The following is a 15,709-nucleotide window of genomic DNA, read 5'->3' as shown; positions in this document are numbered from 1 at the left end:
TTTAGCCAAGTCTTTTCCGGCCTGTCCCTGTTGTCCCTCCAACTTATTTGCCTTTAACATGAGATACCTTAGTTTGGATGTTAAATGATTCACCTTACTATCGATTTCCGCTATATCCAGGGAATTAACTGTGGATGTCCCTGCACTGTAATCAGTGGCTATGTCATTTACCAGGTTCCTCTTGCGGCGAGATAGGCTCGACCGCACGCGTCCCGCAGAGGCCCGGAGGTCATCAGTAACTGTCATGTCGAGGAGCCAATGGTAAAATGACCTTGTACGCCACTCGCACCATTTGGGTAACCCCATCTGGCTAATATTGAGGACAACCGAAACTATCGCATGGTGTACATTCTCAAATAAGCGCCTATCAGAATCCTGGATCACGAACCCTCCCTTTGGGTCCCAAGCTAGGCTGCGGACACCTCAAGGGTTTCTCCGTAGTCAAAGTGGTGGGCTTCGGGGCTCCTGTTACTGGGGTGGTCGGTGTGGTTGTGGTGGTGGGAGTATCCCAGGGGTTCAGCTTCCAACACCAATCATCAGAGTTGGTGCACTTGGAGGTTGGGCATAGTTCCCACTCTCCTTCTTCCTGCTGGGGTATCCCGGACATCTGATTGAAATCCCTCCCACATCTTACTTGCATAGTTCCTCCCTCTACTCATGTTAATGTATCATCACTCTTCTTCCCGAAGCATACCGTGCTCATGTTTGTCCATTTAACAGCCATCCCCATGTTACCCCTATCCCCTGTATTGCATGGCTTGTTGTCAAATATGCTTACACCCGTTAACCTGGAGCTACAATTTAAATACACTGTTTTATCAACCGTGACAGTTAACGCCCCACGTTCCCGATCGCAACTGAGGTCACTTGTGTTCTTGTAATACAGGCCTCGTTGCTCCCTTCGGTCGACCGATGTGGCTCCTTCTCTGGTCGCCGTGGTCAGGCATATCAGTAAATTCATCCATATGTGAGTCCTGTAGAGGGAGATAAACAGTGGACGCCGGTCGTCACCGGTTTAGTCCTTATTATTTACTGTGCTTTCGAATTTCTTAAGTTGCGTCCAGTGTTTCCACCAACCTTTTCCTTTCATATTTACGCATGTGCAAGTGTCGCTGGTCATTAGGACCTTGTAGGGTCCCTGCCAGCAAGGTGCCCATCCTGGTCTGGAGGGCAAGACTCTTACCATTACCCTGTCCCCTACTACTGGTAAATTTTGTTCTTCCTCCGTTTCCTCCAATTCCGTATCCCGGACTATTTGTTGGTCCCTGACTTCCTGTCTCAGATCATGCAGTTGTTTGCATAGTTCCTTAATAAACCGCCTAATCCTGTCCTGGGCTGGTCCCACGTCTTCACTACCCGTGATCCTGCCCTCGGGCAGTCTCATGGCCCGCCCAGTAATTAGTTCAAACAGGGTTAGTCCGGTTGTGCGATTGGGCGTAGCCCTCAGCCTCATTAGGATGCTAGGTAGTAGGTCCACCCATCCCCTGCCGGTCTCTGCAATGGCCTTTGCGAGTGACCTTTAAGGTTCTATTCATTCTCTCTACCAGTCCTGAGCTCTGTAGTTGGTATGGTATGTGAAACCTCTGTTTTACTCCTAATAGGGCACATGTCTGCTCGATGACTTTGCCAGTGAAGTGTGTTCCCTGATCTGAGTCTATTTTCAGTGGCACTCCCCACTCCAGTCGTTCCGGGGGCCGGTACGACTTATTTCTCTGTGGCTAATTTTATCATTTCCCTGACTTCTTCTCGGGTCAGGGGAGTGCTAGACTGTACTATCCCCTGTCTAGGTCCCTGGCCCTCTTTGCCCCCTCCTCTGGCCCAGCAATCTGCTTGGCTGTGACCCGTCTTACGGCAGTTACCACACCTCAGGTCCTTGTTCCCTTTCTCCATTTTACATTCGTGGGCCCTGTGTCCGGGTTTGCCGCAGTTGTAAGAATTCCCAGAACAGGTCACCGCTGCTACCCTCCCGCCGTGTGCTTCCTTACCCTTCCTGCTTCTCGTATCTACCTCGGTGGCCCACACCACAACTTCCTCAAAGTCAGTTCCCACTGGTATTCCTAATTCAAGGATCTTCTGGTAGTCTGCACTAAGTCCTTCCTTCAACATTTTTAGAAACACTGGATCGTCTCTGCCTGGGTTATCTGTTCCCGAGAAGTCGCAATACGTGGTGTATTTTCGCTCCGCATACTCATGGGCCCTTTTGTCTTTATTCTGGGTTAGTCTCACCACCGCTGACCAGTTAGATCGGGCTTCCCCTAGTCCTCCCTTTACCAAATTCTTAAAACGGTTGTATCTTCCTCGCTAATTCAATCCCCGTGCATCCTTCCAATTTGCACTAAGGATTAGGTTGGGCATCCCTAGCCAGGTTTGCCCGGGTACCTTGGACTTTACGAGGACATAGAAACATAGAAACATAGAGATAGGAACAGGAGTAGGCCATTCGGCCCTTCGAGCCTGCTCCGCCATTCAATGAGATCATGGCTGATCTTCGTCTGAGATCATAGCTGATCTTACCAGTTCAGTACCCCGTCCCCGCCTTTTCTCCGTAACCCTTAATCCCCTTAGCCTTCAGAAATATATCCAATTCTCTCTTGAAAATATTTATTGAATTAGCCTTCACAGCCCTCTGTGGCAGGGAATTCCACAGGCTCACCACTCTTTGAGTGAAGAAATTCTTCCTCATCTCTGTTTTAAATGATTTGCCCGCTATTTTTAGACTGTGGCCCCTGGTTCTGTGCTCCCCTGCCATTGGAAACATTCTCTCTGAATTCAGCCTGTCCAGGCCTGCCATAATTTTATATGTTTCGATGAGATCCCCTCTCAATCTTCTAAACTCCAGTGAGTACAAGCCCAAACTATTCAATCTCTCCTCGTAGGTCATTCCCGCCATTCCAGGTATCAGCCTGGTGAATCGCCGCTGCACTCTTTCCATGGCAAGAACATCCTTCCGCAGATGGGGCGACCAAAACTGTACACAATACTCCAGATGTGGTCTCACCAGCACCTTGTACAGCTGTAGTAAGGTATCCCTATTCCTATACTCGAACCCCCTTGATATGAAGGCCAACATACCATTTGCCTTCTTAATCGCCTGTTGCACCTGCATGCTCTCCTTCAGTGACTGGTGCACAAGAACACCCAGGTCCCTCTGCACTTCCCCATCTCCCAATCTATTGCCATTTAGATAATAATCCACCCTCCTGTTTTTACCCCCAAAGTGGATAACCTCGCATTTATCCACATTATAGTGCATCTGCCACGTATCCGCCCATTCCCCCAACCTGTCCAAATCGCACTGTAGCCTCCTGACATCCTCATCAGAGCCCACCCCTCCTCCTAGTTTAGTGTCGTCAGCGAATTTGGAAATATTGCATCCAATTCCCTGATCCAGATCATTTATATATATTGTGAACAGCTGGGGTCCCAGGACAGATCCTTGCGGCACCCCGCTGGTCACTGCCTGCCACTCCGAAAACGAGCCGTTTATTCCAACTCTCTGTTTTCTATCCGCCAGCCAGTTCTCTATCCACGTTAATACTTTGCCCCCAATCCCATGAGCCTTAATTTTGCATGATAATCTTTTGTGTGGAACTTTATCGAAGGCTTTCTGGAAGTCAAGGTACACCACATCCACTGGCTCTCCCCCATCTATTTTACCAGTTACTTCCTCAAAAAATTCCAGCAGATTAGTCAAACACGATTTACCCTTTGTAAATCCATGTTGACTCTGTCCGATCCTTTCCCCATTTGTCAAGTGCTCCGCTATTTTATCCTTAATAATGGACTCTAGCATTTTGCCCACAACCGATGTAAGGCTTACTGGTCTATAATTCCCTGCTTTCTCTCTACCCCCCTTTTTAAATATTGGGGTAACATTAGCTACCCTCCAATCCACGGGTACTGTTCCCGAGTCAATGGAGTTCCGGAAGATGATCCTTAGAGCATCTGCTATCTCCAGGGCCACCTCCTTAAGTACCCTAGGATGTAGTTTATCAGGCCCCGGGGATTTGTCGGCCTTCAGTCCCCTCAACTTACCCAACACCATATCCCTAGAGATACTAATTTCTGTCAGCTCCTCCCTCTCATTAGTCCCTATGTTTGCCGATATTCCTGGGAGGTTATTTGTGTCCTCCTTTGTGAATACAGAACCAAAGTATGAGTTTAATTGGTCTGCCATTTCCTTATTCTCCATTATATATTCTCCCGAATCGGACTGCAAGGGACCGACTTGGGATTTTACCAGTCTTTTCCTTCTGATATACCGATAAAAGCTTTTGCAGTCTGTCTTTATGTTTGCTGCAAGTTTACTTTCGTATTCTATTTTCCCCTTCCTGATTAATCCCTTTGTCCTCTTTTGCTGTATCCTGTACTGCCCCCAATCTTCCGGTCTGGTGCTTTTTTTTGCCAGTTGATATGCCCTTTTTTTTGATTTTATGCTGTCCCTAATTTCCCTCGTTATCCACGGTTGAGTCACCTTTTTAGGTTTATTTTTATGCCAAACCAGTATAAACATGTTCTGGAATTCTTCCATTCTATCTTTGAATGCTTGCCATTGTCTATCCACTGTCAATCCCCCCAGAAACACCACCCAATCAATCTTACCCAATTCCCGTCTCATACCCTTGTAATTCCCTTTATTTAAGTTCTGGACCTTAGTCTCTGATTCAATTTCCTCACTCTCCATCTCGACTGAGAGCTCGATCATATTATGATCGCTCTGACCCAAGGGGCCTCGTACAAGAAGATTGCTGATAAGTCCCTTCTCATTGAACAATACCCAGTCTAAAATGGCCTGATCTCGAGTCGGCTCCTCGACATATTGGTCCAGATAACCGTCCCGAAAACATTCCAGGAATTCCTCCTCCTCAGAATTTTTACTAATTTGGGTAGTCCAATCAATATGTAAATTAAAGTCACCCATGATGACAGCTGTGCTCTTATCGCACGCTTCTCTAATTTCCCTTTTTATGCCTTCCCTCACCTCCATATTACTATTTGGAGGCCTATATATCACACCCACTAACGTTTTCCTCCCCTTGCTATTTCTCATTTCTACCCATACAGATTCCGTTTCATCCGAGTTAATATCCTTCCTTTCCATTGCATTAATCCCCTCCTTTACCAGCAATGCTACCCCACCTCCCCTACCTTTTTGCCGATCCTTCCTAAATATTGTATATCCCTGGATGTTAAGTTCCCAGCCTTGCCCACCCTGCAGCCACGTTTCTGTAATCCCAATCAAATCATACTTGTTTACCTCTATTTCCACAACTAATTCATCCACCTTGTTCCTAATGCTTCTAGCATTAAGATACAAAGCCTTCAGGCTTGCTTTTTTCACACTCTCATTATGAATTAGTTTGGCCCTTTGTGTTTCTCTCCTTTGCTTATTGCTTCTCACCTTTCTACCATCTATTTCTAACTTCATATGACTTCCCTCTTTTCCACTACCTAGGTTCCCATCCCCCTGCCAAATTAGTTTAAATCCTCCCGAACCGCCCTAGAAAATATTACCCCGAGGACATCGGCTCCCTCACAGTTCAGGTGTAGACCGTCCCCTTGGTACAGGTCACTCCTCCCCAAGAACTGGTTCCAATGCCTCAAGAATTTAAATCCCTCTCCCTTGCACCACTGCTCAAGCCACGTATTTAGCTTATCTATCTTACTCTCTCAAACTTATTAGCTCGTGGCACTGGTAGCAATCCAGAGACTACTACCTTTGAGGTCCTACTTTTCAATTTAGCTCCTAACTCCCTAAATTCAGCTTGTAGGACCTCCTCCCTCTTTTTACCTACATCGTTGGTACCTACATGTACCACGACAACTGGCTGATCCCCCTCCCCCTTCAGAATGCTCTGCACCCGCTCCGAGACATCCTTGACCCTTGCACCAGGGAGGCAACATACCATCTTGGAGTCTCGGTCTCGGCCACAGAAACTCCTATCTATCCCCCTTACAATTGAATCCCCTATCACTATAGCCCTATCCCTCTTTTTCCCGCCCTTCTGTGCAGCAGAGCCAGTCATGGTGCCCTGAACCTGGCTGCTGGTGCCTTCCCCTGATAAGTCATCTCCCCCAACAGTACCCAAAACGGTAAACCTGTTTTGGAGGGAGATAACCGCAGGTGACTCCTGCACTACCTTCCTGCCTTTACCCTGCCTTTTGGTCACCCATTTACTGTCTGAGCTAGCCTTTACCTGCGGTGTGACCAACTCACTGAATGTGCTATCCACAACATCCTCAGCATCGCGTATGCTCCAGAGTGAGTCCATTCGCAGCTCCAGCGCCGCCATGCGGTCTGCTAGGAGCTGCAGCTGGACACACTTCCTGCACACATGTATATCTTCCGGGTGAAGTGAGTGTACATCTATCATCTCCTCGAACTTATTCCAAAAGTCGGTGTTTGCATGGTTTGTTTTAGGGGTCAGGCGGTCCCTCGTCATCATCTGTTTCTCGGCTGGGGTGAACAGGACATATCGTGCTGTAGCCTGAGCCGGCCCATTTCCCACTTGTCTGATCTCCGTTGTAATAGGGGCCATGGCCATTCCGCCCTTCGTCCTGGTTTCAGGCAGTGACGGGGCCGATGGTCCCTCTGCATCATATTTAGGTGGGGGCTCCCAACCCCCGTCATCATTATGTCTGTCGTAATCTGCAGCTTCCTTCTCTAATTCTCCCCAGTCAACGTCGGCATTATCGTCTGTCGCTCTAAACCTTGGTCCCAGTGCCCGCACCGCACTGACCTTAACCTTTTCCTTTTCTATATAACTTTGTACATGTTTACGGAGTCCTCAGTAGCTACTAATAATTATAAGTATTCCCTTCTCTTCCTTACCCTTACACTGGGCACCCCAACATTCCCTTTGCCTGTCCGGACTGTCATTTGGACTCCAGCCTTTCCTTTTCATTTTCTCGATTATTTCTTATTTTTTCCTGCTATAAATTTGGTTATGGATCCTTCCGGTCCCCAATCGTCCCCTCCTGTGGCCATTCTTTTTTTTATTCCTCTGGCCTGTGCAAACGGTAACTCGAATCTTCCTGCTACAATGCGGTTCTGGTTACCTATGGTGGCTTGCGGTTCTACTGCGCAGAGATCACTCCAGTACCCGCTAGTCTCCTGTTCAGATTCCCTACAGTCTCACGTCCAGCCTTCTAGGGTTCCACACCTAACTATGGGTGGTAATATAAGGTATTCACCCAACTTGGGGTCCCATTATGATTGGTCGTTCGACTGCGTCCTGGGAATCTTGCTGACTATTCCAAGTTGTTGTGGGATTTCTCTCTGCGCCAAAGCAGACGGAGACGAGTGTGTACTGGTTCCAAGCGATATTCAAGCACGTGCAGGGAGAGGCCCTCTCAGTCTGAGCTGAGACGGGAGTCCAATTTTTGCATTCGAGCAGTTCACTTATATACAATCTTACATCTTGTTTCCTTCACATCTTCGGGACTTGGCCAATTAATTGTCCAAGTCACATACACTTAATCACATCTCCACAAAACACATCTTGTTTATCTCATTTGCCCTGTTTCCGCATCTGCCATTGTTCTATCCAATTTACGTACGCTTAACCCCATCTTCGCACATCACATCTTGGCGGTTCAATGTATGGCCTCCTTGATTCTTTTACTCCCCCAATCATCATGTAATATGCTTTTTCCAACTGTCTTTGTTCTGCCAGACTTCTCCTTTATTACATCAGTCAGCTAGTCAGTTTAGCCGCTAATCTAACTTTTTCTCCCTTCACACTCATCCTGGCCAGATTTGCATAGTTTGCCCATTGTGGCACATGTGCTTGGCTCCTTCTTAACACATGACAGACAATGGACATGACTCTCTGGCCTCCTTTTACTCTGACCACCAACCTGACCACGCAAGTGTCGTGGAGCCCGCAATGTGGAGCTGCCTAAGCCGAAATAACAGATGCCATCACGTCGACAGTTTGCCATCACCTAATTTTAATACATTCCCACAGGGATGGCATTTCATCAATAAACAGAAAGAAGAACACAATCTGCACACAGATCTGGAGGTTATATCCCTTGCCAGCTGTATCCACACAGCCTTGGTTTCTTTGGGAAGCCTCTTCCTCCCAGATGAGGGGAAGAGCACCTCCCTGCTAGTTCTCGCCCCCTCAACCAACATACCCAGCGGCTCATCCGAGAGCCTCAGGGAGGCCCTTGCCTTGGAGCTGGCCATTCTTCAAGGAGATAACAGTTTGGAGGTGGAGCAGCATCGACCAAAAACCAGTGGAATGAGCCAAGGCAGCAAGCAGCCCATAAATGAAGCTGGATAAGTGACATCAGCAGAGGCGAGTTTCAGTCCCAAAACACTAATTGGCCTGCGGGAACCCACACCTCTGAAATCAACAGGCCAATTAGGGGAAAAAAGCAAATTTTTCCCACCTCTCAGTGGAGGCTGGTTTGGAACCCACCCAAACCGAAACCCGCTTCCATTGGGAAAATTGCGCCCTGGTGGGTTCAAATTTCACAGAATCTGATAGGGGATCCCATCCCTTGTCACCCAGTGGATTTGTAAAACTGATTCCCTGACAAGGCAGCTGATCCAGGGTCAGCTGATGCCTTTAAAAAGTGCTGGATCAATATCTTGAGATGGGGGTTATTATTATTCGTCCCCTCCCCAACTGGAGAGTTTGTGGAAGAAATCTAGTGGCCCTCCAGTGGGAAGGAGCAGCTGGTGTGTGGGGATTGGTGGGAGAATATCAGCCCTAGACTCTGGATTGGGCTTTATTGGCCAAATGGCCTTTCCTCACTATGGACTTTGATTTTAATTGTTTTTATGTCTTGCAGAGAACTTGAGAAGGAAAATATGAAAAATAGTCTTACAAAGAAAGAAGTAGTACCCAAGGTAGGTTGATTTCTGTTTAGTTCATGGGATGGCGGTTCAAAGATCTGCTAATGTTATACTACCTGTTCACTGCAGACTGAAATCCATTCATTTCCCTGGTAAAGATACTTCTGGTAGATTTACCTCCGCACTGTTTTGTACACAGTAAGAAAGATTTTTGTAAACTAATTACATCAGTTGAGTTGGAGAATGATTCTTGTCTCAACTTGTATTGTTAATCAGGAAGGACCATTTAGCTCATCCTTCTTCACCATTACTTCAATAACAGCATAGCATTTTGAACAACTTCCACTGATTTTACATCCCCTTCTCTGCTTTGCAGTTTGTCTATCGTGAGCCTGCAATGTTGTTGATTTGGTCCTTGGCGTCACATAGTTAGCATGCTCTAATCAGATTTTGGAAGAAATTGCCAACCCTTACTCAGCCACTATGATAACTTGTTTCTCCTCGCCCCTCCCATCATCCCCTTCAGTAATTCTCCACAGCAGGCACTGGACCAATTCTACCCAGCCCATCTCAAGTGCTTCAGCTCTGGCTCTGCTTCGTCCTCCATCCCTCCCACGCAGACCAGTTTTGAGTACTTCTGCTTTGCTCTAGCCACTTGCTTCCTGCCACCAACACCTTCCCTGAATGCTCCAGCTCTGTTAGAGTCATAGGCCTAGAAATTCAGTTAGGGGCGCCCAGCTCGCCTGGGCGCCGGAAATACCGCTGCGCACGGAGCCACTTGCGCCAGCGGGATATACAGTTTCAGCGCCCCAAGTGGAAGCCGGCCGCTAAACAAGGGTTTCGGCGCCCCGCTTGGGGCGCTGAAACTGAATATCGGCGTGCAAAGTGCCGCAGCGCCACCCGCTGCGGCACGGCAGCCTGTGGTACTGCAGGCTTTCTTCTCACTCTTAAGGGGGAGGTGCCTGCAACAGCGCGATCCCCGCTCGCGAGTGCCGGCAAATGAGCCCGGCACCAAGGAGAAGTGCCGGGCTCTCTGGAAACAGCTGGCAATGCCGCGGGGGGGCGGGTGTAGGAGGCCGGGACGGAGGTGCGGGCAGGCGGCCGCCGAAAAAGCGGCCGGCCGCACCTCCACCTTAACTCGCCCCACTACCGGCACAAGTAGGCCCCGTATACCGGTTGCTGTTTGCGGCCGGCGCGGGGGAGGCGGCAGCGACCAAATATGCCCAGTGGGGCGATAGCGGGGCGCTGCGCACACCGATGATGTCATCGGTGGCGGCGCAGCGCTACTGGCTAACGCCGCCATTAGCGCCCCGCTAAATATCGCGGTAGGTTTGCACAGTGGCGCAAAAGCCCTCTTTGGGCGCAAACTGGTGGCGCAGGCCACTGAATCTCTAGGCCATAGAGTTATACAGCACAGAAAGAGGCCCTTCGGCCCATCGTGTTCACGCCGGCCATCAAGCCCTGTCTATTCTAATCCCATTTTTCAGCACTTGGTCCGTAGCCTTGTATACTATGGTGTTTCAAGTGCTCATCTAAATGTTTCTTGAATGTTGTGAAGGTTCCTGCCTCTACCACCCTTTCAGGCAGTGAGTTCCAGATTCCAACCACCCTCTGGGTGAAAAAGTTTTTCCTCAAATCTCCTCTAAACTTCCTGCCCCTTATCTTGAAACAATGCCCCCTGGTTATTGACCACTCTACTAAGGGGAAAAGTTCCTTTCTATCTACCCACTTGGAGAGGCAAGGATTAGTCAGGGATAGTCAGCATGGCTTTGTCAAGGGAAGATCATGTCTGACTAATTTGATTGAATTTTTCGAGGGGGTGACTAAGTGTGTCGATGAGGGTAGTGCAGTGGATGGGGTATACATGGATTTCAGTAAGGCTTTCAATAAAGTCCCGCATAGGAGACTGGTCAAGAAGGTAAGAGCCCATGGGATCCAGGGTGCCTTGGCACATTGGCTCCAAAACTGGCTTAGTGGCAGAAGGCAGAGGGTGATGGTCGAAGGTTGTTTTTGTGACTGGAAGCCTGTGTCCAGTGGGGTAACGCAGGGATCGGCGCTGGGTCCCTTGCTGTTTGTGGTCTACATTAATGATTTGGATGTGAATGTAAAAGGTATATGTTAAGTCTGTGAGTTGTTCAAGTAATTAATACTCAGACTTAATCAGTACAATAAAACAGGTCTTTACTGGTTGGAGGTAGGGACTATTCTGAATACAAGATTACTGCACAGTGCTTATATACCGGTGTGTTCACCCCCGGTATTACGTCTACAGCAGCCTGAGAAAGTAGTACATCTCTTAAGGTGGAACAGGCTTAAGCTCTCTTAAGGTGGAACAGGTTACATACACAACACTCCTCCCTTCTTAGCTTTATAGTCATCCCCCCCATTTAACATAACGTAATAACATATATACATACATAACTTCATGTTTAACGTAACATATCACAGATTCAGTCTCTGCGGAAAACAGTTCACAGATTCAATCTCTGTGGTGTAGTCGGTTCACGTTACTCATTCAATAGTCCTTTCATGGATTTAACAGCTTGAACTTCCGAACTGATTTGGCTCCGTTCGGAGGGACCACGTGTGTGATCTGGTAGAGGTGATAATGGTTCAGATGGGTCATCTTCTGTTTTTACTTTTCCTTTTCTGCTTCTTGGAGACTCTCTGGGCTCCATTGTCAGCTGCCACAGCTGCCAGCTGCATGCGCAGTTCCTCCTTCTCTTCCTCCTTTTTTTGTAGTAGAGCCACCTTCTCCCGATGTTCCGTAGACTTTCGGTGCTCCTCCATGATTTCTGTATGGTGGGAGTCGAAGTTACAAGTTGGGCAGGACAGGACATAGTAATATTCGGAGTCGTCCGACAGGTCAGCGAGAGGGTCGTCTATTTCCTCCATACCCGGCTGGACGTTAGCCAGCTCTTGTTCCAAATCCAGACATCTTTCCTGAAGAGACTTCTTCATGTGTACCTCTGCCTCCAGCTTTTTCTGGGCTTTCAGCAAGTCGTTTACTAGTGACCTCATTTGTGATTTTAATACTTCAACTTCCTTTGGAGATTGATTGATCGGACTATGCAATCCCTCTACCGGAGCAGCTGTTTCAGCGGTCTGTTGTTCTACATTGACGTGAGTCAGCGTACTTTTGGCATCCAATGGCTGCTCTGTTGCAGTCGTTTCAGTCTGTGTCGTCACATCAGCCATCTCAATGACTTTTGAGAGCTCCGAACCCTTTTCCTTTGAAGATCGCAGCTCGTGTTCAAGTTTTTCCCATTTCAGAGTCTTGTCCCTCAGCATATGAAGGAGTTGGCTGACCGTTAACTCTTCTGACACCAGATTATGGCACGCACCTTCAGAACCTGAATCAGCTTTGATTCGTTCGGCCTCCTCGCGCAGATGGTTGGTGTGCTCCTGCTCCATTTTCTCCATCAGTTGCTTCTGTTGCCTTCCCAGATTCTCCCACTCTGTAACAAAGAACATTTTTATTTCATTCATCTCTTGCTCAAAACGGCGAATCATTTGTTCTAATTGCTGTTGTAGTTTGAAATGGAGTTGAGTTCGAGCCCAGTGTCCCTCAAAAATGTGCATATCAGTAGACTTGACAGACTCAGAATTCTCTGTTAAACTATGTTGTTGTTGCTCAGTGGAATTCTGTGCTGAAACTTTGTCTTTTGCACATGGGTTGGTCTTACCATCATCAGTTCTAGAGTCTGGGCTGATTATCTGCACCGAGTTCTCACTCTTTATGGCTTTTAGCGAATGCCAGTCCATATTTATGTTTCTAAACCACTCCCGGCCTAGTAGTGGTGGACCTCCCTCCGGTAGCACATATAAGTCCATTATTTGACTTCCTTCGCCCTTGTTGGCCACTGCAACCTTTATTGTCCCGATGGGGTACACTCTCTGCCCCGTGTAGGTTGTCAATATAATCTCCGTATCCTGTAGGGGAATATGTTGGAATAACCTTCTGTAATCTTTCTTATTCATGACCGACAATGCCGATCCAGTGTCCAATTCCATTTTTACTTGGACTCCTTCTATCTGAAGAGTAACCCAAATTGTCTGGAGGTCTGCACCCTTACCAACGTTGAGTACCCTTAAGCTAGCCAGTTCAATACTGCTTAAGCCAGCCAGTTCATTACTGCTAGCATCTGAATCGGACTCCTGTTCGGCCACCTTGTGTACTTTTGCGTATTTTCCTTGCGGTGACTTCTTGTTGCTGGTCTTCTTCCCTGACCTGCATACTCTAGCTATATGTCCAAGCCTACCACAAGTTCTACATTCTTGGTTTTTAAACCAACACTGGTTCTGATCATGCGTTGTCTTTCCACAACGATAACATTTGCCAGAACTCACACCCAATTTGTGTGCACTGAGCTCCGGTGACCGTAGCTGCATTACTGCCGTGCCTCTCGCTGCGGCTTCGTGTGCTGCTGCCATAGTGACCGCCTTCTCAAGCGTCAGCTCATTCTCCTCGAGCAGTCGCTTTTGTGTATCCTGTTTAAATAAACCACACACAAATTTGTCTCGTAGTGCATCTGTCAGTCCCGTTCCAAACTGGCAATATTTCGCTAATTTACGCAATTCCAGCAAATATTCAGCATTGCTTTCATGCTGTAGCTGCCTTCTGTCGTAAAATTTAAATCGTTCCGCTAGCATCAGCGGCGTGGGGTTTAGATGATCTTTCAGGACAGTAACAATCTCATCGAACGTCTTATCCGCCGGTTCATCTGGTGATAACAGGTGTTTCAATTGCCCGTATGTCTTCGCACCCATTAAATTTAATAATGTTAGTGCTTTATCAGCCTCACGAATTTTATTGGCCTTACAATCATTTTTAACTCGTTCAACATATATGGCCCAATCTTCGATGTCACTATCAAAGTTGCTAATATTCCCGTGTTTAGGCATTGTAGTACTTTATCAGATTTGCAATTTCTCAGATTTTTTTTTTTACTGCTATCCAAGATGGCGGCTTCCCGCTCTTGCCGTCGTCCTCCGCCCACAAAATGGCGGTTTTCCCGCGCTTGGCGGTCTTCACCCATCCCCCCCCGACGCCGTCTCCCTTCAGCCCCCGAGTGCGGCCCTTATCTTCGCCGCGATCGCCCGAGTGCGGCCCTTATCAGCGGATGCGATCGCTGGATCGCGAAGTGGCTCCCGACCGAAGCGGCTCTCGGCCCTTATCTGGAGATGCGATCGCTCTCGCGGCTCTCGGCCCTTATCAGGAGATGCGATCGCTCTGTTGAAAGGCCTCCCGCTCGAAGCGGCTCTCGCGCCCTATTCCTCCGGCTCCCCCAGCCCCGTTCGTGCGGCCAACGCGGTCGACTGCCTGTCGCGTCGCTGCCCGGCTCAGACAACGGCTTACCCACCACCAAGCTGGAGAAGAAGCTGACGGTCGCCGATGGAGGCTCCGAGGTCAGGATGTCTTCCAGTGGGGTGGAGAGGGTGGAAACCTCTCTGCAACGTCCTGGCTGTGGACGAAGCTGCCGTGGAGTGACTGCCGCAGGGTCCGAATCAGACTCGTCGCCAGTGTTAAGTCTGTGAGTTGTTCAAGTAATTAATACTCAGACTTAATCAGTACAATAAAACAGGTCTTTACTGGTTGGAGGTAGGGACTATTCTGAATACAAGATTACTGCACAGTGCTTATATACCGGTGTGTTCACGCCCGGTATTACGTCTACAGCAGCCTGAGAAAGTAGTACATCTCTTAAGGTGGAACAGGCTTAAGCTCTCTTAAGGTGGAACAGGTTACATACACAACAGTATGATCAGTAAGTTTGCAGATGACACGAAAATTGGTGGGGTGGTAAATAGCGAGGAGGGTAGCCTCAGTCTGCAGGACGATATAGATGGGCGGAACAGTGGCAAATGGAATTTAACCCTGAAAAGTGTGAGGTGATGCATTTTGGAGGGACTAACAAGGCAAGGGAATACACAATGAATGGTAAGACCCTAGGAAAGACAGAGGATCAGAGGGACCTTGGTGTGCATGTACATAGATCCCTGAAGGCAGCAGAACAGGTGGATAAGGTGGTTAAAAAGGCATATGGGATACTGGCCTTCATTAGCAGAGTTATAGAATATAAGAGCAGGGAGGTTATGATGGAGCTGTACAAAACGCTGGTTAGGCCACAGCTGGAATACTGTGTGCAGTTCTGGTCGCCACACTATAGGAAGGATGTGATTGCCTTGGAGAGGGTGCAGAGGAGATTCACCAGGATGTTACCTGGGCTGGAGCGCTTCAGCTATGAAGAAAGACTGGATAGGCTGGGGTTGTTTTCCTTGGAGCAGAGAAGGCTGAGGGGGGACCTGATTGAGGTGTACAAAATTATGAGGGGCATAGATAGGGTAGATAGAAAGGAACTTTTTCCCTTCGTAGAGGGGTCAATAGCAAGGGGGCATAGATTCAAGGTAAGGGGCAGGAGGTTTAGAGGGGATTTGAGGGAGAACTTTTTCACCCAGAGGGTGGTTGGAATCTGGAACTCACTGCCTGAAAGGGTGGTAGAGGCAGGAACCCTCACAACATTCAAGAAGCATTTGGATGAGCACTTGAAATGCCATAGCATACAAGGCTACGGACCAAATGCTGGAAAATGGGATTAGATTAGACAGGGCCTGATGGCCGGCGCAGACGCGATGGGCCGAAGAGCCTCTTTCTGTGCTGTATAACTCTATGACTCTATGCCACTCATAATTTTGTACACCTCAATCAGGTCCCCCCTCAGCCTTCTCTGCTCTAAGGAAAACAACCCCAGCCTGTCCAGTCTCTCTTCATAGCTGAAGTGCTCCAGCCAAGGTAACATCCTGGTGAATCTCCTCTGCACCCTCTCCAATGCAATTACATCCTTCCTATAGTGTGGCGACCAGAACTGCACACAGTATTCCAGCTGTGGCCTAACTAGC

The 15,709-nt window shown here is 48.2% G+C and overlaps 1 protein-coding gene across 1 annotated transcript in view; it reads left to right on the top strand.

Moving 5' to 3' along the window:
• LOC147108459 (uncharacterized) overlaps positions 1-15,709 on the top strand; it is a 777,120-nt gene that overhangs the window by 171,761 nt on the left and 589,650 nt on the right. Inside the window, exon 7 of the mRNA XM_086005101.1 lies at positions 8,806-8,863. Coding sequence (XP_085861227.1) covers positions 8,806-8,863 — 58 coding nt within the window. The remainder of the gene's footprint in view (positions 1-8,805; positions 8,864-15,709) is intronic.

This window comes from Somniosus microcephalus, chromosome 13 (genome assembly GCF_052327205.1).
Source record: "Somniosus microcephalus isolate GS21.2 chromosome 13, FLI_Smic_1.0, whole genome shotgun sequence".
Classification (NCBI taxonomy): Eukaryota; Metazoa; Chordata; class Chondrichthyes; order Squaliformes; family Somniosidae; genus Somniosus; species Somniosus microcephalus.
This window is presented reverse-complemented; position numbering and strand designations above follow the sequence as displayed.